Source organism: Colius striatus, chromosome 13 (assembly GCF_028858725.1).
Source record: "Colius striatus isolate bColStr4 chromosome 13, bColStr4.1.hap1, whole genome shotgun sequence".
Lineage (NCBI taxonomy): Eukaryota > Metazoa > Chordata > Aves > Coliiformes > Coliidae > Colius > Colius striatus.
Window position 1 is genome coordinate 6,859,582 of NC_084771.1, and position 22,066 is coordinate 6,881,647.

The 22,066-nt window shown below is 56.0% G+C and overlaps 1 protein-coding gene across 3 annotated transcripts; it reads right to left on the minus strand.

Annotated features, from left to right (window-relative positions):
• Positions 1-9,894: 9,894 nt before the first annotated feature.
• EDA2R (ectodysplasin A2 receptor) lies at positions 9,895-21,648 on the minus strand. 3 transcript variants are annotated; one of them, XM_062006701.1, is made up of 9 exons: positions 21,567-21,648; positions 16,321-16,430; positions 15,588-15,766; positions 14,768-14,853; positions 14,321-14,485; positions 13,652-13,798; positions 12,723-13,195; positions 12,111-12,159; positions 9,895-11,693 (listed from the first exon to the last, which is right to left on the minus strand). In XM_062006701.1, exons 2-9 carry the CDS (start codon positions 16,405-16,407, stop codon positions 11,398-11,400), a joined length of 1,482 nt encoding a protein of 493 aa, XP_061862685.1. In that variant the 5' UTR covers positions 16,408-16,430; positions 21,567-21,648; the 3' UTR covers positions 9,895-11,397. The 3 variants fall into 3 exon arrangements, with proteins under 3 accessions (XP_061862685.1, XP_061862686.1, XP_061862683.1); XM_062006702.1 differs by lacking the exon at positions 21,567-21,648 and adding an exon at positions 20,797-20,857; XM_062006699.1 differs by lacking the exon at positions 21,567-21,648 and adding an exon at positions 17,534-17,586.
• Positions 21,649-22,066: the final 418 nt, after the last annotated feature.

The window sequence follows — 22,066 nt, forward strand, 5'->3', positions numbered from 1 at the left end:
GACAGGTCTCATAAAAACCTCCTTGGCAGATAAGAACAGACAAATTGGTTTATAGAATCAGATTGATGGACTATCTCATCTTGTCTGCTGGAGACAAAAACAATGGCTTTATGGGACACCGTAAGTGACAATTATCGGGAGTGTTCTCCATTAATCAGCTTTCTGTTTATTGCCTTGCAATTAATGCTGCTTCAGAGGGTAAAGCTTTCTATCCTCACCAAGTGCCACCTTTAACACACCTCCATGCCGTGGTTGCACACATTTCTCATACTCACTCTGTCTTGGCACGTTGTTTCACCTCGGTGGTCTCCTGCCCTGAAGATTTCCCCTCTGCAAGGATCTTCCCTTGCTGTTTGTAGCTGAAGATACTGACACTGATTTTCAAACCATCATTTTTGACAGTTTCATGCCATTGTACCAGAACTGCAGCATATTGCTCAACCAGGGCTGCAGGAGTCACTGGTGCTTCAAAGCCACGCTGGTATCCAGCCTGTGCCTCTTGAGCCCTGTGACCCTGGTGGCCAGATCTCGGCTGTGATTAGGAGACAGTTTATGACACGTAATAAAGGTGATGGCAGGAAAAATTTAAGGCAACAGAGTTAGTTCCTTTTTTTTTTTTGAGATGGAGGTGATGTTTCCCTGCTGCCATCTCTTGTCTCAGGCAACTTCCAACAGAAATTCAGTGATCAGTTAATCAATGGCCTAAACCTTTTGCAGCTTCTTTCTCCTTTCACTGCCCACTTTTATCTCCATTTGGTGCTACATGTCAAATGAGGCAGAATACAGAATTACAGGGAGTTCTCAGATCACCCAAAACTTCCATGATGGATTTACCCCAAAGCTCAGTTAACGAGGAGCTGCAATAGACTGGATGACTCTGGGCTATTTTGGAGATTTTTATCTCCCTCTGAACTGTGATGCATTGCTTGGGCCCTTCGCACCAAGTGAAAACCAAGAGTCTCCTAAAGACTGGGAAGCAACTGAGCGTTAGTTTTTTACCATTGCAGTATCTCTAGTACATACCTGATACTTCATGGTGTGCTGCCTGCCCCGAATCTCTCTTTACAGGTCAACTGTTTAACAGACAGGCTTCTTTTTCCCCCATTCTTGAGCCAAAGGCAGCGAATGGAGGTGGCAGCGGCTGCTCAGATACCCACATTGCCCCACGCCCCCTCCCGTCACGTTCTCACACCTCTTGCATGAGACAGATTTGTTTTTTTCCCCCTTTATTGAATCTGAAGGTAAATGTTAACAGATGTAAGGCTAAAGATGACGTGAACATAAGGTTGCCTTTTACTCTGTTTAAAAGGATGGTATTAAACTGCATTACCTTGCCTTCTGTTTAGTGGAGGACAAGCATTCTGTCGTCCTTCACAGCTTGCAGGGCACAATGCAGAAACGTATTCATCCCCCACGTGAACTGTAATGATTAACATTGCTAATAAAGACCACAAACATTTAGCAATATACTCAGACATTTCAGCCACAAATGGGAGTGGGTTGAAAACGAATCTCAGGCTTGTCTGATCCCCAGCATTCAAGTGCCACAGTCATCACCCTGTCCTCCTTCCAGCTCGCTCCAGGATGAGCAGCTTTTAATGTCTCCCTGGTGCCCTTGTGAAATACTCTGGTGAGAAAAGGGAGGGTCGTATCTTGAAACTGCTGCAAATACAAAGTTCAGTGCCCTACACTTCTGTTTGGCTCTGGGAGCATCACTTCTAACTTAAGGGCAGAGCTGTATTTTATTGATGAAATGATTCATGATGTGGATGGAGAAATGGAGGGTTGGGGAAAAAGCAGAAAGAGGGAAAATACCATTGCTCTGAGGGTTAGTGACAAACTCATCATGGGTGTGCAAGGCTTCCCGGCAGCAATTCCTGCCCTCAGCCCCAGGCAAGTCTCCCCTGACCCCCGCAGTGCTGATGGATCCATCCCAGCTCCGTGCCTGGAGCCAGCCCCACTGCTGCCCAGCAGCCAGGCTGCTGCTGCTAACTCGGTTCCACAAAGGGGAATATACTTTATATACTTATGTATTTATATGTTTACATATTTATATTTATTCATCCTGTATGTGTGTGTACACCCACTCGTGGATTCCAGGATGCCATTTCATACCTTTCTGTGCCTCATGTGCCAGGGGATAGGAGCCCATCTCCGTCGGTGTCTAAGGTATGGGATGCATGCTTTGGGGGGACCGTCTGAGACCAGATCATGGTGAGACCTCAGTGAGGCTGCAGCACAGCTCCCGGTGTAGCTCCTGGTGCAGCTCTGCGTGGTTCTCCCCTCGTCCTTGGGCATCCATCAGCGGCATTAGGGCCACTGTGGGACAGTCCCCGGTGTGGGGCCGTGCCTGGCTCATCTGGAGGTGGCCAGGGTGAACCCCCCAAGCATCATGTGCCCGTCGATCCTGCTTGTGTTACATTAACTGCAGGAGGTAAGAAATGATGAGAATGTGCCCTATTGTTATTGTGTTTGACTGGAGTATGCATTTGTAATTCAATAATTCCTTAAAAGCAGCTCAGAGGAGGATGTGAGGGGGAGTTTGAAGAGGTACTGAATGGGTTGCAAAAGCATTTTATTCTTTTGCTAAATCTCTGTTCCCCGATGCAGCTGCATTCAAATAAAAACCCAGCCTATTATCCAGCCTGTTGGCTCCCCTTAATATAATAACTGTCACACAGAAACAGGCTGGCCAGGCTCAAAAAGCCTCGTTTACCACCAGGACTCAGGGAAGGAACACAGGAATTTCACTGGGATAATGATGGATTTTTGACAGATAGCAATAACCATTGGCATCGGGCTCTCCCCGAAGACAAAGACTGTTTGTTTGCCATCAGCAAGGCTTTATGATTGGAGCTGCAATGTTTTCCCTTAAAAATCTACTTTGGCTGCCAAGAAAAGGAATCAAGCTCCTACTTTTAATCTCCTTCTATTTACTTTTTTGGTAGTGGTTCTTGCTGCTCCCAGTTTGCCTCCAGTTGAGAGGATTTGCACTCATTGACATCCCCCTAATCCCCTAAACACTATGCCCAGCTCCCTGCCCTCTGCCCACACAGCCAGGGCAGCATGACCCAAAGAGGGGAGTTCTCCTTCTTCATACTGGGAGGCATTCTCAGGCAGAGACAGTCCCTGAGCCCAGAGGTGGTTCTGTCTGCATGCAGAGCTGTGGGGTGATGTTTGTGCTGGCTGCGGGTGATGCTGCGCAGCCCCAACACACAGCGATGCCTCACAGCTGCTCTGGGAAAACTGCCTCTGGACAGGCCCTGTCAGCCCACAGGTTGAAAAGGTGAGCTTGGAAGGTAGAAGAAAAATAGATTTCTGTCTCCTGGCAAGCACAGTCAATAATTCAATAATGTTCTGTAAAATGTGTGTTTTTATTCACTTGTAATTGCCCTCGTGTCCTTCAGAGAAGCAGTAACCCGAGTGCTGTGCACACAGGGGAAAGCCTGTGGAAAAGCAAAGTGGGCAGAGAACAAATAATAAAAATCTTCTGTGGGGAGCCAGAGGAAAACAAAGAAGGGAAGAAACTCAGGACTGGAAACTTAGTTCTTGCTAATGGATTTAGTCTTCATTTTTAGCAACCAAGATGTAATTGCCTGTCCTCTAGCCTCTGTGCAGAACTTGGTGCAGAGAAGATTTTAAAGGCTTGATGCCACGGTTACTCTGTCCCAGAGGGCATAGAGATGCAGGGCCAGGCGAGAAGAGCCCATGGGAGAGGAAGTTTGTTACAGCACTAAGTGCAACTGATGCCTACAGGGACGAGTAATTCCCATGTGAGGAGCAGCAGCAGAGCACAGGGAGCTGAGCATCACCTGACCCTCCTAACATGAGTTAATTACCATCTTTTTCCTTGAGTTCATCTCTTTCTCCTCACTATCCTTCTGCTCATGATGGACATGCAGGGGGAAGCTGAGAGTGAGGGCCTGCCCCCACTTGCAGCCCTTGACTAAAGCCCTCCCCATTGGGCCTGGGGATGGGGGGATGCACAAGCACAGCCCTGATTCTGCTCCCACCACAGGGTTCTGTGTGGATGGGAAGAACCTGGAGCGCTGAGGCATGGGGCTGAGTGCAGGGACCAGCAGCAGAGACCAGCATGGGAGAGCCAGCATCATGTTCCTCTCCTCATTGGCTGTCCCACCCCTGGGGCCAGGACAGCCCGTCACAGGGGGTTACAGGAATGTGGTTTCCTTACTGGGGAGCCTCAAGCTCAGGTGAGGTTTGGTGCCCATCTGCCTACCCAAATTCTGCCACAACTTGGCTTAACACACCTTCTAGTGACACAAAAATGTGGAGAGTTTTACACCCACCTGAAAGGCACTCTGAACGTCTGAGGAGGACTCTTCCAGCTGTCTCACGGTCAGATGCAGTCGGGCATCTGCGTGTGCCTCGTTCAGCCTCTGCTGAGTGAGCTGTGCTGCTCCTCCGCTGCCCACTCGAGGGCTGGCTGCCTCCTTTAGCTCTGGTGCCTCTTCTCCAGATCCTCCTGTCTGTTCAAACACCATTGCTTTCTATAGGGTAGGCAGGGAAATGAAGTGCAAAAGCAGGAAAGCTGCATCTGCCATGACTGAGAGTTCTCCATCACTCTGCCGACTGCTCACTCCATCCAGCTTTGCAGTTCAGTCAAACTCCTGAGGACCACACGCTTCCCTCTTCTGACCCTCTCCTACAGAGAAAAGAGCAGCCTTCCTCTGACCATACAGTGCCTTTTCCTGCCCTCTCCTCTCCATAAAGCACAGCTTTTTGGTCTGTATTTTAACACAACCTTGTCTTTAATGCAGATCATCTCAGACCAAAGGTGGACAGGCAAACACGGGGTTTCAGGAAAAAGGTCTTACCTGTAAAAGCCCTTGCTCTGTGCCTCCAGAATCTGCACACAAGGGAAAACTTAGATAGGCTGTCCAACTTAACTGTTCACAGACTATGTAGTCTCTGTTAACATGGGGGTCATTAATTAGCCTGGCTCTTGCTGTAGCATTTTGATAGTGGGAATGTCTCCTTCAGCTCAGCCAGACCTCTCCAGCAGCTCTGCTTTGCCACTCAGTGCTCACTGGGCAGAGGGATGAGCCCTCATACAGCCCTCTGAGATGGATGCAAAGACTCCACTTCACTTGCACCTCAGTAGGCCTTAGATAAAGTCTACTCAGGGTTTACTGGTCCACACCAGGACATGGAGTCGCTGGTCTCTCCCTCTGCAGTTACTTTGTCAGGGGATGCAAGTGACACATCTCAACACCCCACACGTTTCAGCCAAATTCTACAAAGCAAAACCCCATGGATCAGGAATACATGGCTTAGCAGGATCACTGGCTTCAAGCTGTGGCTGCTATCAAAGGCAGGACACACATCCACATTCCAGCTCAGGAGAATGCCCAGTGCACGTGCCTCGCGTGGGCCAAGGGGCATTCAGTGGCATCCTCCACTGGAAGCACCGGCTTCTCACGCAGTCAGCCTGTGTGTTTTGCATGCCTTGCACAGCTTTGCATCCCAGATGGAGATGTTCCCCCCAGAGGCAGCTGAGGTGAGGCTGTGTGTACCCCAGCTCCTTGAGATGCTGCCAGCCTCTCTGCAAACTGTGGCTGATGAGGCCCCAGCAACTGGAGGGGTAGGAGTCAGCCTTGTTCTGGCCACATAGGAGCTGGTTTTCAAGCCCACTCTTCTCTGCCTGTATGGAGTACTCACGTTCCTCCTGCCAATGCTGCTCCACAGATACCTCCTCTTATCACAGTGCTGAGAACAGGAATCCCAAGTACTTTGAGGGGAACATGGTTTATCATTGCTCCTTGTGCATCAGCCAAAAATGTGGCGAGACCAGACAACACAAATGCTCTGAGGCAAGAAGCAGATCAGGGTGTGAACTTCTAGTTCACAGGGAGCTCCTGCTTTGGGTGTATGGGTCTGCTTTGCATGGGAGTGGTCACCCCAGGGACTTCTCCAGAAGAGCAGACCCTTGAGGTAAGGCCAAACCCACCCACACCTTACCTACTGCAGTGCATCCAGCCCTCACACACCTGAGAACACAGAATCTTGGATGGTTACAGCCCCAAAACCAGGAATCACTCAAAGGTAAGACAAGGCATTCTGCAAACTCCCACTCCAGCAGCTTGCAAGAAGCTGCCCTCCTCTGAATGTGGCTTTCCTGCAGCAGCCTGGTGTGGACTGAGACCTCCTCACGTGGGATGGGACAGGAAGCTTTCACAGGGCTCTGTGCAGCAGAGATACTGGGATCCCCGACTCTGCAGACTCCAGGAGGGCTGGATTGTTCTCAGGGCAGCAGCAGGTTTACCTTACTGCTAACTGGGTGTGATTATTCAGTGTCTGTGAAAACAGAGGCTCAGTGCCCAGGGAGCTCCACAGAAAAAGCATCTTTGGAAACCACACACGCTGAATACCTCTACTGACACTATGGGTTTGCATTCAGTGATGAATGGTTCTTCTGGGCTCTGAGTTCACAGCTTCTTCACCCACACCGTTAGGGCAGAGGCGCAGCGGGACCCACCGGACCGCAGCATCGCGAGGGGTGTTGGCACACTGGGAACGAGCTACAGCAGCACGAGCACCTATAGAGCCTGCAAGAGCCTGGACACACGTACCAGCTTTAATTAAAAAAGAAAACCGTTGTATCCTCCCTTCTAATGATTATTTTAAGGACCAGACCCAGTGTAAGGGCAAGAACAGACTTAACGAGCACTGTAATTATGAGTTCCTCACTGTTCCTCGGTGAACCTTCAGGGATGGAACTCCTTGGGCATCACTGATGGTGCCTCTGCCCCTCTCTGTCCCCAAGTCAGGCTGGAAGATTAAACCTGCACAGCAAATAACAGCTGATGCCTCTGTCAGGGCTGGCACCTCGGGGGAAGGGGCCAGGGGTACCCAGCTCAGCCGCTCCTGCCCTGTTCCCACACCAGTTACAAGGCTGAGGGACTCTGCTGCAGGAGCTGAGGAGCAGTGACTGTCCCGCCAGATGCACCCTCCCACAGCCCCACAGGCAGGGGGGAGAGGAATCCAAACTCACCAAGCACCTTCAGCTCTGAGATTTATTGAACTACAAACACACAGCACTGAGAGTACCAGGTCTGAGAGGAATGTGGGGCACACACACACCTCTTGTTCAACACAAAGGGCAGGAGCTTCAGCTGCTGCTTTATTTGAATACAGACATCACCCCAAAAAACAACAGGACCAACTCTACTTCAGAATTACAACAGTAATGACACAGAATTTACAAAAATATAAATAACCTATTTGTAACCTTAAAGAACAACAACACCCACCATAAAAAATGCCATGTTCTCCCCTGGGTAAACCATGGCTACAGAAATGTATTCATTGGGGTTTTTCCTAAAAAGCACCAGTCTGCATTATTAAGTAACCCAAACCACACAGGGCATTTCCCCTAATGCCTGCAGACTTGTCCAAGAAGTATGTCCAGAGCACTGAAACTGAGTTTTCTGCAGTATTGCCTGCTCCAGTAAGAGCACATTGAAGGTACAGTTCTTACAAGCACCCTGTTCAAGAAAAGCACCCAAGGATGTGCTGCTGACTGTTTGTTTTAATTAACACTTTAATAGGATTTAAGTATGTGCCTATTTTAAGTCTATGCCTAAGAGCTTTCCAGAACAGGGCTGGATTTAAACTTATCACACAAATTCCTCTGCAAATCAGACTTCCAGGCAAGAGAGGTGTCAAAAGCAATCCCTTGTAAAGGAAACAACCCCGCTGCACAAGAGTGCTTCCATTGTTCAGCCCCAGCTAAGGTTTGCAGAGATGCTGAATTATTTGCTTGCTTTCAGCTCCGAGCCATGCCAGCCTGGCACGAGCTGCTTCCCCACGCTGCAATGCAACATCCAGCACTATGGGAATTTCCTTCCCTGACATTCCCTGTAGTGTGCTGGAAACACTATTAAAAAGCAGCAGAAGTCAAGTCCATTGGTTCCCAGCCAAAGAAATCCAGTGCCCAGGGACCGCTGCTGCTTCAGATGGCCAAAACGCAGCGTTCTACCCTGGTTTTGGTGTTTCCCCGTCTCCTGAGGGCTTCCCCTGGGCTTGTGGCTATCTGGCCACAGGGATCCCATCAGAGAGGGATAAAGGCCACCTGTAGAAATCTTGGCCAGTGTAAACACAGCTGGTTTGTCAGTGCAGCTGGAAGGAGGGGGCTCATCATGCACACCCCTGAGAGTGGGGAGCAGCCCTTGAGACGGGCTGGGGGTCTCCACTGCTGAAAAGCCCTGTCCTGCAACACTCTTGTGCAGGGCCAACCCTCCCTGGAGCATCAACCATGGTGAAGTGCACCAAGATCATGCACAAGGACCTGGGTGGGACCCAGAACCACTAAAACACACCTTAACCCATCCCTGCCTGGCACTGCCATCTCCTGCCAGCCCAGTGCCACAGGCAGCATGCCTGGGGCCTGAGGGGCAGCACCTGGCAGGGCAGGAGCTGCAGCACAGCACACTCCCACCCTACACCTTGTACACAGCATGGCACAAACCCCCCCTACATGTTGTGTATGGCACAGCACAAATCCACCCACATCCTGCTTCCTTGGCTCCAGGCAGAGGTTCCACTTTGTGAATAATATTGCTCAGACATCAAACAGCTGGAAAATAAGAGTATACCTGAAAAACTCTGAAGGGAATGGGGCTGGTTTTTTTAAAGAACAGAAGAAAAAGAACTTTTAAAACCAAATCCCTGGGATGGGTGCAGAGCCCACCCACCAGCACCCTGCAGAGCTGCTCAGCACCTGTAGCACAGGCAGGTGACAGGGTGGTGTTAAACACTGCTTTCCATTTCGCAGCCATTCCTGCCCATCCCTTGCTGCCGTGGGGCAGGAGGGCAGCTCTGTCATCCTGCTGCTCTGAGCAGCCCACGGGAGCCCCCCCCCGGGACCCTCCACAGCTGGCGCTGGTGACACCGGGACGAGCCGCCCAGACTGGCTCCAGCTTCAAAGCCAGAGTGGGTGAGTCAAACCCCACGAATGCTCTTACTCAGACACTGTAGGTGAATTTATCCAAACTCTCACTGGAAGTGACTAAGTGTGTCCACAGAGGGATTAAATATTTATTCGATTTTGTTAGGTGATTAATCCCAACGTGCTCTCCCTGCCTCAACCCAGCAAACCCTGACCCCAGGCTGCGTTTGCTTCGGCACTACTTTTCCTGGCTGCTCCGTAACACAGCAAGCATGCAACGAGAGCCCGACCAACCCGACCTAAAACGGGCACAAGGTCTAACACTTCTGGGTCTTGCGGAGCAAAGAGCAACAAAATGACCTTGACTGTGGAAGAAACAAACAGTGGGGCAGAGAAAGTGTCACATCCAGCTGAAACTGCCCATGCTCCCCTTATCTAACCACATCCTGAGCGCCTTCGAGCCTTAACAGCATTTAACGGGAAGAAGAAAAAAGAACAGCAGCTATTAATACCCGCGTTAGGGCAGATCCGAGGAAAGGGCTCCCTTCCCAGAAGGTCGCCGGCTTTTTCCGAGTAGTGTGGTCTGATAAAAGGCGAAGCTGGCGAGCTCGGCCGGGCGGGTGGCCGCGGGGTAACACTGCCGCTTGCTGGCGACCCCCGCGCCGCCGGCGTGGCCACGGGCCCGGCCCCGAAGCGAGCGGCGCCCGCCCGGCCCTGGTGCTGCGCCCGGGGGTCCCGCGGCGAGCCGGGGGCTGGCGGCACGTCGGCTGCCGGGCACCGAGCCGCGGGGCTCCGTGAGCCGCGGGGCTCCGTGAGCCGGGGGGCGCCGGCGCCCGCCTCGCCCCGCGCCGGCTGCCGCGGCCGTGACCTCAGCGGGAACGAGGGAACGGCATCCCGGGGCGGCCCCGCGCCCGCCCGCCCCCGCACATGCCTCAGCGCGGCGGGACGCGGCTCGGGCGCCGGCAGAATCCCGCGGCAGCGCCGACAGAGCGGCCCCGACGCCTGCAGCCACCAGCCCCGGGGCTCGGCAGCCCGACGGAGGTGCCTGGCGCGGGCGGGACCGGTGCAAGCTCCGACAAATCCTCCGGGAAGGAATTACAAGGGTGCTCCCCGCCCCCGCTGCTGCTCCCGTGATGGGAAAATCAGGCCATTTTAAGGCAGGAAACGAAAAGATTTTAAAACAAGCCAGCTCTGCCGAGACTGGCACCGGGATGGCACCGCTGTGCCACAGCCACGGTCACAGCTTCAGCCTCCTGCTGCCACCCGGTGCTGGCTGCTGTCCAGGGCACGGCCGGAGGCTGCGTCTGCCACCCTGGGCTGCGGCACGGCAGGGTGGCAGGCAGCACACGGCAGGGTGGCAGGCAGCACACGGCAGGGTGGCAGGCAGCGCAGGGCTGGGTGGCAGGCAGCGCAGGGCTGGGTGGCAGGCAGCGCAGGGCTGGGTGGCAGGCAGCACACGGCAGGGTGGCAGGCAGCACAGGGCAGGGTGGCAGGCAGCGCAGGGCAGGGTGGCAGGCAGCACACGGCAGGGTGGCAGGCAGCACACGGCAGGGTGGCAGGCAGAGCAGGGCAGGGTGGCAGGCAGAGCAGGGCAGGGTGGCAGGCAGCACACGGCAGGGTGGCAGGCAGCACACGGCAGGGTGGCAGGCAGCGCAGGGCAGGGTGGCAGGCAGAGCAGGGCAGGGTGGCAGGCAGAGCAGGGCAGGGTGGCAGGCAGCGCAGGGCAGGGTGGCAGGCAGAGCAGGGCAGGGTGGCAGGCAGCGCAGGGCAGGGTGGCAGGCAGAGCCCTGGGCTCAGAGGCAGCGCGGCAGGAGCCTGGGCAGGGGGCCAGCGCCCTGCCAGGCCAGCAGCCACGGCACTGCACTGTCACACGGACGGAGGGCAGCATGTCCCGGGGATCAGTCTGAGACTCCTGAATGAAAACTGCACCGCTTCACAAAAAGGACACAAAGGGGAAGGCACCAGGGCAGCACAGGGAGACGAGGCTGGAGCCTGGCACAGCAGCCACGGCCAGGCCCTGTGCCAAGGACCGTCTCTGGATAAAAGTAAACCGGGAAAGGGGCAACCAGCACCCAGGAAAGCAGAGCACAGGCCAGAGGAAGGATGGGAAAGCTGGAATGGGAGGGAGGCAATGGATAGAGGGAGGTGGCTGCCCACAGAGTCCAAGCCCCCTGGTCAAGCAAGGCCAAGAGCACCACGGCACGGGCAGCACAATGGCTGTCAGCCCTCTGCAGCCAGGCAAGGGTGTCCCCACACCAGAGAAAAACAGCCTCAGAGGAGCCTGAGAGAACCCTCCAGCATGAGGCCACGGCTGCGGCCCCGGCACTGCCCCAAGGAGGGGTGCTCCCCCTCATGTCCTTCTGTTCTGTGATGCAAAGACCATCCCCAGAGCCTCTCCACGTGCACATCAGAGAGATTATGTGACCACAGGGCTACCAGCTCCTCTCCCATACCAGTACACACGGTGCCTGCAGCTTCCTCCATCCCATCTAGCGCTGGTGGCCCCGCGCCTGGCTGAGCATGAAGTGGTCACAGAGCAGGAGCAGAGCATCGAAGCGCTGGAGCCGCTGCAGGGCTCGGGCCAGGAGCGGGACGGTGACGGCGGCTCCCGAGCAGGCCAAGTGAGCGATGAGCTGCTCAAATCCAGATATCCGTCCCAGGAACTGGGGCATGACTCCCAGCTCCAGTGCCACGTGGCTGAAGTTCTTCACATCATTCAAGGAAGGGTCCAGCAGGAAGGCAAGTGACTGCACCAAGGAATGGGGCAGCTCTGCTACCGGGAGACCTGGGGCAGCAACACAGCAAAGCAGAGTTAGGAAACAGCCTGGATGGCTGGGACAGGGTAAACAGGGCAGTGGAACTGCAGCCCCCGTCCCTGCTGAGCAGGTGAAACATCACCCTGCCAGGGCATGTATCTCCTCTAACACTTTCAGAGCTCAGCACCATTGAGCTGGCCCAGTCCCAGAGAGGCTGGTAACTGGTGACAGCTGAAGGACCTTCCATTATCTACCCTCAGACAGTTCAAGGCAGCGTAACAGAAAACCTTCCCTGTGAACTAGCACCAAAGACCACGAAAGCTAGGCAAGTCCCTGTGATAACCAGCACCTCCACAGAGCTTCTGGAGGAGCTCTGCCTCAAAAACCCGCCACTCTCTGCTACCCCAATACTTGTAGAATAAAGATGAGGCTGGACAGACACCTACCCTTAGCTGTGCTGCTGATCTGAGCTATGAGGCTCTGGGAATCACCTGCCTGGAAAGACAAAGATACCAAGGTTGGTGGCAGTCTGGTGAGAACAGCAATGCCTGTCACTCCTCCCAAAGGTGCTTCTTCCAGGGTTACATCCCCCAGAGCCAACGACCTCCTCGGGAGGCTCCAGGGCCTCTCAGCAAAATCCTTCCATAAACAGGCACCTGGAGCCAAGCTGTTAAAGGGGTTTCTCTGCCAGACATTTTCAGAGCGTCAGTGATGTTAGTCACCAGGCTGGTTATGGGCTCATCAGAGAGGGAGGAGGAACCAGTCCCCCACTGCCGGGACAGCTTTGCAGACAGCGGCAGGACAAGAGCTACCCAAAAGCATATTGGTTAAAGATATGCTCATACAGTCATGACATTGACTCAGGTCTCTTGGGTGTTTGAGGCCTCCCCAGCAGCTGCCATCACCACGGCTGATGGCCTGTCAAGTGACACATCACCAAACATCTGGCAAATCAGTGCTGGCAGTTACCAGTTAGTCCCAGATGCGAATGAACCTTGGTCTATATCCCTCACCCCTGGCAAGCCCAGCCCGCCGTGCCCGAGCCCTGAGGAACTCACAGGCTGCTCCCCGCTCTCGGTCATGGGGCTGGGGCAGGCGGTGGGCGGGCGCCAGACCCCAGCCCGGCCCGTGCCACCGCTCTCCGCTGGCATCCTCTGCACCCCCCGGCTCGCCACGTCCTCCGTCCGCTCGCCGCCCACAAACTCAGCCTGGCTGGAGAACTTCTGGAGGTCCAGCTCGGTGCACTCCACCGGGGCGTGGGGCCACTTGTGCTGCATCTCGGAGGCACAGGAGGAGACGGGGGCCACGGCCTCCGCCGTGCCCGGCTGGCCCTGCAGGACGCCCCCCAGGCGGTCGCTGTGGCCCGAGGCCCGGATGAGGGGTTGGTTTTCCAGGAGGCTTCTGCCCAGCGGGGCTTTGGAGGCAGCACCAACTGCCACGGCTGGTGGCAAGTCCACCTCTGTCTGGAGAGAGGGGAGCTGGAGCCCCACGGCTTCCCCATCTGAAATGAACTGCACCGCTTCCACGGGGCCTGCAACCACAGAACAGGAGGGCTCAGCACCACCCTGGATCTGCCCTGGCCCCTTGCAGGGTCTGCCAGCCCTGCCATTAAACACACTGGCCCACACTGCAGGCAGAGCTGGGAGCACCCTGCCAGTGACAGACCCCGTCCCCTGCACCACCACTGAGTAAAGACACTTTTGTGCCTTTCTGCAAAGTTTTGAGTGAGGTTTATCCCTCCCCAGGTCACAGGGAGAACAAGAGCAGGTGGGAGGTATCAGAAGCTGCAGAGGCTCTGTGTGAGCATTTCTGGTACCAAGGTCTACAAGAGTTTGCTGAAGAGGGGTCCTAAATTTCACACTGGTGGAACTTTAACACTGTCCCTCCTGGCTAAGGACACCTCAGCAGGTCCCAGGACCTTGCAAGCCAAAGCCCAGCACCACCCTCCCTCCCCACAGAGAAAGAGGAAGGCGGCAGGAGCGGGTACCTTCTGCCTGCTGGTAGCAGGGGCTCAGGTTCTTCACACCCAGGCAGCAGGGACCAGACATCTGCTCCTCACACAGGAATCTGCCAGGTGCTGCTGTGGTCGGGAACATCCCTTGCTGGCCCGAGAAGTTGCGAGTCCTCAGGAAGACTTGGAGGATAGAGGAGAAGCCGTCTGAGCGAGGGCTTGGCTCGCTTCCCCAGCACACCCTCAGCCATGCAGGACACTTGCCAGCAAGGCACTGGGAGCCAGCGGCTCCCTGGCACGCTGCTGGATGCCAACATGCCCCAAGCCCAGCCACCAAACCTAACACCTTCTTCCCTCACCAGCCCTCTGGTCCTGCCCTGCAAAGAGCCACACTCAACCTCAGCCCTCTCAGAGAAACCCCAGGAAGGCAGGATGGCCAGTTCTGTCTGAAACGGCATTCACCTCCTACAGATGGAGCTAAGGGGAAGGGCAGCTTCTCAGTGTCTGAGCAGGCAAAGCACAGGAGAGCTCCTGTGGCTGTCACAAGCAGGAGGAAGGCTTTTTCTGTGTGAGCAGAGGAACGTTTGGGTGGCTGCTCCAAGAGCAGCAGCAGTAGAGGCAATGCTCTAGGCAGCAAGTCGGGGCCATGGGCACGTGTGAACAGCAAAGAGAGAAACAGGAGAAGTGCCACAGGCACTGACTCACCCCGCTGGCACTGGCTCTTCCAAAACCGCTTGCAGTAGATGATGGAGAGGGCCAGAAGCACCAGCACAATGATGACAAGGGCACTGCTGGTCAGTGCAAGAAGGGCCGTGTCCTGTGGCGGTACGGTGGGGATGGCGACCTTCACCAGGTTTGTTCTGGACCGACCTACAAACGCACCAGCCACAAAACATTGGAGCCTATACTCGAGGCTTGGGCCAGCCCTCCCTGCCACCCCTCCTCAGCCGTGCCTCCTCCACCGGGTCTGTGGGACAGCAGCTTGTGCTGTGGCCAGCAGAGTGGCATTCCAGTGGGATCAGTGAAGGGATGATGCACATCCGAGAGCGTGCCTTCAACACCGTCACGGCCACATGCACGTGCTGTGCCCCCGCTGCCCCGTGCCCAGGCCACCCATCCTCCCCCAGGGCAGCTCTCCCTGGCCACACGTACACTGAGGCTCAGAGGCGGGGGTCTGCTTGGTGCAGGGGATGCACTCCCAGTCCAGCTGCCCGCTGATCCGTGCCTTGCGGTAAAACCTGCCGAGAGAGCAGAGGGTCTCAGGAGCGCAGAGCCCCGTGCCCAGGCCCCACCAGCCTGGCTCTGGAGAGAGGGGCCAGCCCCCGTGGCCCTGTCCCAGCAGCTTGGGATGCCCTGGGGCAGCACATCTCTGCATCGCTGGATGAAGTTGGGCTGGCAGCTGCTTTCCCATGTCTGTTGCCACTTTTGCTAAGGAGCGACATCACTCAAACAGCCTCCCCCCAGCCTTGTGTCTGACCAAGTGGCCAACAGCGATCAACAGCTCCACAAAGGCACAGAAACACCACTGCCTACAACAGCATCCAAACCAGAGCCCCGACTCTTTGCCCCAAGCCCCGCTGCCTGCCAGCGTGTGGTCTGCATCCCTCAGGCATTTTGCAGGCTGGTTGTTATCCAGCAGTCCTCATTTCAGCAACTCCTGAAACCCACCACCCAAGCACAGACTGTCCTCCTCTGGGGGCCACCAACTGCAGTGGTTTACAGCCATTCATCTTCCAGGGCTCTGCCACCAGACAGCATCAACCCAGGCCTAGAACGAGATTTCTTCTGTTGCTCATTCAGGGGAGCCTTCAGATTCCCTTCATTGGGGCTACGAGGCCACCATTGTGTCTGATGGCATGTCATTAGCAGCATCGCTGGAGAGGCAGCCCAGTGTCAGTAGGGCTCCTGTTATGGGACTCTCAGGCAGAGTCCAGTTTGCCCACACCCCACAGGCCACGGCCGCAGGACTCACCCCGGCAGACACTCCCCACACACCGCGTTGGCTGTCGCCGTGCAGTTGGACTTCTGGAGGCGGTTGATGAGGGAGCAGGAGAGGCAGGGCTTGCAGCCATGGTGCCCCCAGCTGTCCTTAAACTTCCTGGGAGGGCAGGGAACACACTGTGCATCCCCCCCGCTGCCATCACCACAATCCTGCAAGACACAAGGTCGGGTGTGTGGCTGCAGCCAGGAGCCGCTGCAGGCCGCAGCACCATGGGGAGCCGTGTCCCTTCTCGGGGGGCAACGGGCACAGGGGTTATCTCTCATGTGAAGGGTCTCCCTGAGAGTAGATGCCACCAGAAGCAGCTCTGACAGACACCTGGGGAGGCTGTTTAGTGCCCAACCAGGGCTCACCGGTGGGTTTGGGGAGCAGAGCTCCAGCAGCTCCAAGGTCCACCCTGGCCGGGCAGCACAGCTCCACCTGCAGTTACTGCCCGGGAGGAAATTTACATTTCCATTGGCAAAAAGGAAAGGAGGTAACCCAAGCAGCAACCCAAAATCCCTGCCCATCTCCTCCTTCCACCATCACACCCTCATATCCCGGGTGAGTGGAACCATTCACTGTCCCTTCCCACCCAGTCCGAGCTCTTCCCAACATGCCAGGACCTAAGGTTATCCTTCTGAAGGAGGCTGACAGAGGATTCACCCAGCAGCGTGAAAGCCTCAGTGCTAAATGATTCCCAGTCCTTCTGCAGCTGCCCATTTACCTTGGAAAGCTCCTGCCCGGGCATGCAGTTTCTGCAGGGGATGCATTTCTCATGCTCATCCTGGTACTCGCTCTCTTTGCAGGCCATGGGGCTGGAGAGGGGCAGGGAGCCTGAGGAGGAGAGAAGGCAGAGAGGTCACAGCCAGCCCCAACACTTCTAAGACAAGCAGCATGCCCTTCTCTGTGCACCACTCTGGCCAGGACAGCAGGGACAGCAGTGGCAGGAGGAGGCTGCCTGCTCCCTCTGCACATAGGCTGCTCCTCAGCCCAGGAGCAGTTTGCAGCAAGGCTGGGGATGAGCCGCCTGGTTTTGCTGTCGTGTCACAGCCCTCACCACAGAGCAAATGAGATTTCATTTCCAGTGTTAGGGGAGATGCACCAATTGTGCAGGTCACCAGCTCATGGGGGTCAGTGGACTTGGGCAGCCCTGGGTGTCCAAAGTATCAGCAGAGAGCTCAGCCCCAGCCATGCCCCAGGCTCCATGCCCGGCAGCTCAGCAATGGCCAGAGTGGTCGTGTCTGTGGCAGGATGGGACGTACCCACAGCCACACAGGCTGGCCATATTCCTGCTCTGCACATGTTCCAGTTCAGTGAGGACTCACTTACAGCCATCTCAGAGAACAAGCACCCACCTCCCGCAAGAACACCATGGGAGCCTTCCCGAGGTTATGTTACTGCCAGAACCGCCCCAGCCTCGGCAGAGCCACGGTCTGTACCACGGGCAGTGAGGGATGCTCATGGGGAGCGTGGACCTGGCATCTGGCTGAGAACAAACAACTCAGACTGAAGCTACAAAACTGAGGGATCTATTTGGAGTTTTGGGACTATCTGTTCATTTCTGCACATTCTAATCTTACCATGATGGAAATGGAATAAAAACCCCACGCCTCAAACCAATCTTTGAGTTTCCCATAACCTTGTGCAGCAAATCAGAAGAGAAAAGGTGTTCAAGCAGCCTTGGGAACAAGCTGCATTAATTTTTAAACACCCACTGGGAACAGGGAACACTTGAAAGTGCTCTTTTGAAGACACAACCCTGAACAGACAGGGAAATCCTGGCATTGCCACCAGAGCCATTCTGCCCCGCAGCCTCGGGACAACAGGCTTGGCTGGGATGCCTGTCCCCTGCCAAGCTGTGGCCACAGCAGTGCACTGCAGAGCCCCCGGGCCCCCCTGCACAGCCCCCTTCCCATTCCCCTACTCCTCCCACCCACCTTGCTCCCAGGCACCCGACACAAGGTCCCGCAGCCGCATTCCTCTGCTGGCAGCTTCCCCGCTCCTCTGCCTAATCCCTCACCACTCCCTCGCCGGCTGCCTTTCGGAAGAGGACACTTGGACAGGCTCCCCAGCTCTGAACAACTGAGATGCATTCGAGATGAAGTCTGCCCCAGACGAGCATAGAAAGTGAGTCACCCCTCGCCACACACGGCTGGGTCTCGTGGGCTGTTAGAAGGAAGGGCAGCATAAGCCAGTGGGGACTGGTGATGAAGAGCTAAGGGAGCTAAATTTGTCTTACGAGCATCTCGGGAGGGGCATGATCACAGCCTATAAATAGTGTAAAGGTTACTGACACCACCGAATAAAGGAGATTTGTCACCATCTCAGAAGGTGGCAAAGAGAGAGCTGGGTGCCAGCGCCCTGGGAGAAGCACAGGGCTCAGCATCAGGGTTCAGCTGCAAACTGAATACAGTTGGGAAAATAAAGTGGGGAAATGGGCCCCAAATAGGTGACACACAGCTGCTGCAGAGGGCTGGCACACCAACAGCCTGAGCCATCCTCTGGGTAAGTGCAGTGCCCCTCAGCCCTGCCCAGCGCGGGTGCTCAGCACTGCTGATGCTCTGGCCCCAAGTGCAGGTCGGTTTAGGCTTTCACTTGTAACACGAACACAAGATGTGTGAAAGAGCTGTGGGCAACAGAAAAGGAGCCAAGACAGAGTTTTCACCTGCTCTCTGAAGTGTGTTGTAACACAAGAAAGAAGTACTGGTAAAAAAAACCCAAACCAAGCATAATACGAGACCCAAACCAGCAGTCTGTGGTGAAACACAAGTGACCGCTTTCTCTTATCCCTCTGTGGACTTTGCACCTCAGGAGGAGCTGCAGCTAGGGATCCGTCTCTGCTGCCCACTTGCCCAGAAGAGGCACAGCTTCAACCAGCTTCCCAGGAAGTTACACAGGCAAAAGGAGCCCCACGCCAAGGTGAGCCCAGGCCAGCAGGATGGTTCAGCTGCAGGGCGGCAGCAGGCGCACGGCACAGCCCAGAGCAGGCCTGCTGCTTCTCAGTCACAACACAATGAGGCACAAAGTGAACGCTTTGTTGAATAACTAGCACAAAATTCAAAGCTCCACAGCTTTGTTGTACTTCTTATTTTAACAACCCCAGGACCAAGACGTTTAATTTGTATGTGAAGCACGCATCCAAACCACACGGCACTGCCCTGGTAAAGCAGCAACTTCTGATAGTCTAAGAAGTGACTAAATCAACTGGTCCTAATTAACCAAAAGTTAAAAACAAAAAACAAACAACAAAACCCTCCCACCTCTTTGGAAAGTACACAGGATCTCAGGATGGCTGCCAGAGCAACACATTTGACTTGCCAAAGGGGAACATAAACATGACATAGTATCAATGAGCTTATAGGTTGGAGGGAAGCAGAACATACTGCCATCGTTTCAGAGGCATGAAATCTTCTAACTTAAAACCACATAACTTGTTAAAGGACTCCTTTATTGTCTTAAAGAGACATCTTGTCTGAGCAAGGCAAGTAGAGCATGCTCCCCACTGCCTAATTACTTAAGACAGCAAAAACACAAGTTGGTGGATGAGTTTCCCTGCATGAAATAAAAAGCATTTCAGGGAAGCAGCTCATTCACCTTGACAGTTCTGGAGCTCTGGCGTTTTCTTCTTCCCATGAAAATGTAACTTGCAACATAATTAAGCCTATATGGGAAACCAAATAACCTATTTATTCTGTGTCCAGCTAATAGATTCTGGTAGGAAAAGAGAGGGAGGAAATCAGTAAGTGAAAGGGTATAGTAAATCATCAGTGAAAGCATCAGTGCTTCTGGTTCTCCCCATCTGACCACAGCCCGGCCAGTACCAGGGGGCAGCAGCAGCAGGGCCAGGCCGGCCCCTGCCCAATGCATGGACCCTGTCCCCTCAGCCATGGGCCTCTGTAGCCTTGGGACAGGGAGTGCCCAGTCCCAGTCCAGGTGCCTCCACACCAGCAGTTGCTCTCTTGCATCGCCACGGGATGTTGCCACGGGACCTCTGCTCTACTGCATAACAGATGGGTGCAGCCAGGCAGTAACTGCTCCTCAGGGAAGATACTCAGAGGCACTGGAATATCAGACTAGAGAGCTGAAATCCTAAATAAGCACTGCAAGTGAAATGGAGGAGGGGAAAAATGAAACGTTGGCTGGAAAATATTACCATGTGCCTGGAGTTTGGCAGTGTCTGGTCCCAGACTCTTGCTCAGCCTTTCCTCCTCTCCACTTCATGAGCCTACGCTCATTTAGTCCAGGCAGCATCTCCCTGGGCCTCCCTACACTACAGACCATGCTGGGAGTGACTCTGCCAGCCCTGTAGGACACCTAGTAGAGGAAAGAGTGCTCGGAGAAGGAAAAACAGGGAAAGACTGAATCTGATTCTTTCTACATGGCTTGGAAATCAACAGGTTTACAATATATTTGGGAATTCTGCTCACAAGACTGTCCACTGATGGTTTAATTCCTGCCTGGGAACTTCAGGTTGATGTTGAGTGGGAGCATCCCAAGCACAGGCAGGACAGACTCCAATCTGGTCTCACCTCCCTCTCCCCTGCTTCAAGAGCCCTGGTTCCAATGCTCACTCCCTGCCTCTTGCTGCGGGAGGCACCTGAAGCACTACCAGCCCCCATCACTGGACAGAGCATCCCTCCTGGGAATGCTACTGCTTCCATTCAGCTTTGCAACATCCCACTGCCACGTTTCCCCCTGTCCAAACAAAGCGCTGCCCCAACACAAGCGCTCCAGAAAGTAAAGCCCATGGCCTGGGGGGGACAGGACATCCCTCTGGGGGCTCCAGGGTTATGACTATGGGGCTCTTCCTCTGTTCACTGCACTGAGGTTTGATAAAGAATTACAGACTGGGGCCATAACTACTGATTTTTGTCAAGTTCTCACTGTCCAACTTGGGCATTCACACTCTGCTTTATTACATGCCTCAAGCAAGACTCCAAGGCTCCTACAAGTTTTCATAACTGGTTTTAGTCCCACATTTATTTCTTAGCAATTGCCACTGTCTAGCTGCAGTGACTGGGTTGTTTTGTTCTTTTTTTTTCCCCTGCAGATCTTGACACCATCATAAATGCAGCCACACAAATGACACAAAGAAAAGCACCACGTCATTTGAACAAAAACTGTTACAATAAACTTGTAACCAGTACCGACACCTCTCCGTAAGTGCAAACTCTTGAGCATCTTCAGGGGCGAGCCCTACCCGCTTGCTCCGCGGCGATCACCCTCCGCACACCGGCGCGTGGAGGCGAAACGTGAACGTGGCAACCTCCCGCCAGCACCCACGCACCCGCGGCCCCTGCGGCTCGGCTGAGAGGTGGGCAGCCAAGCGACGGAACGGGACAGGGCTGCGGGACTCGGAGAGGGCACCGGCCGCGATGAGCGTGGCCGGTGCCGCCCACGCGTGTGTGCCGGGGCGGGACGGGGGCGGACGGGGCAGTGCCGTCCGTGGGACGCGCCTCGCGGTGCCGGACAGCACCCGCCCACCCGCCGCGCCGCGCGGCCCGGCAAGCCCCGGCTCGCCCGCCGCCCCCCGACCCACGCGGGGCGAGCTGCCGCCAGCCGCCCGGCCCCGCCGGCGCCCCCCGCTGCCCGCCCGCAGGAAGGCGGGCAGAGCGCGGGGATATGCCCGGGCACGTCTCGGCGAGGGGCTCCCGGCCCGCAGCCGCCCCGGATCACTCTGCCCGGCACTCCCGGCCCCGCACCACCCCTGCTCGGGGCACCCCCCAGTCTCCACACCCTCCCGCCCCCCACACCCCTCGTCCCGGTGCCCCCCGGCGCTCGGACGTGCCCGCTGGAGCCGGCTACAGCCCACGTGTATCGCTGCCGCTGCCCTCACGAGTGCGGGACCCGGCGCAGCCTCCGCCAGTCCCCCTCGACTCCCGCAGCAGCCACGGCTGGCGGTGACAGCGGTACCGGGGAGGGTCGGTACCGCCGCCGCGAGCGGGCGGGCGCGCGGACCCCACGGCTCACCTGTGTCCCGGTGCCGGCGGCGCGGTGCGGAGCGTGGCGGGCGGGACAGCGCCGGCGGGACGGTGCGGGACGGCGCGGAGCCGCAGGGTGCGGAGCGGCGCGGGCGGGACTCCGTGGAGCGCGCGTGGAGCGCAGCGCGGCGCGTCCCCGGCCGCGGGCAGCTCCCGCCGCCCCGCCCCGCCGCCTCCTATTGGCTGGTGCGGCGGAGGGGCGGGGCTATGCAAAGCAGCGGCTCGGGCCGGGCCGGGGCGCGCGCGCCACGCGGCGTCAGCGCCGGGGAACGACGGAGCGTCCCGGTACCGAAACACGAACCCGCGGCACGCGTGTCCCTGCGGGAACGGCAGCCGCCAGCGGCCGGGCAGCGGGGACGGCAGCCGGGAGCCCACGGCGAGGCCCTCGTTCCCGCAGAGCTGGATGTGTTTGGAGAGCCCCCGTCCCCTCGGCATCAGCACCGGGGCACACGCACCATATACGAATCACACACCATATATGAATACATT

Excerpts from the sequence above, each read along its gene's own strand:
- EDA2R (XM_062006699.1), bottom strand. The coding sequence starts at position 17,573 with ATGCGGCTGCGGGACCTTGTGTCGGGTGCCTGGGAGCAAG. Across the intron at positions 13,799-14,320 it reads GAAGAGCCAGTGCCAGCGGG|TCTTCCTGAGGACTCGCAAC; the intron begins GTGAGTCAGTGC and ends CTATCCTCCAAG. Across the intron at positions 11,694-12,110 it reads GATCAGCAGCACAGCTAAGG|GTCTCCCGGTAGCAGAGCTG; the intron begins GTAGGTGTCTGT and ends TTGCTGCCCCAG.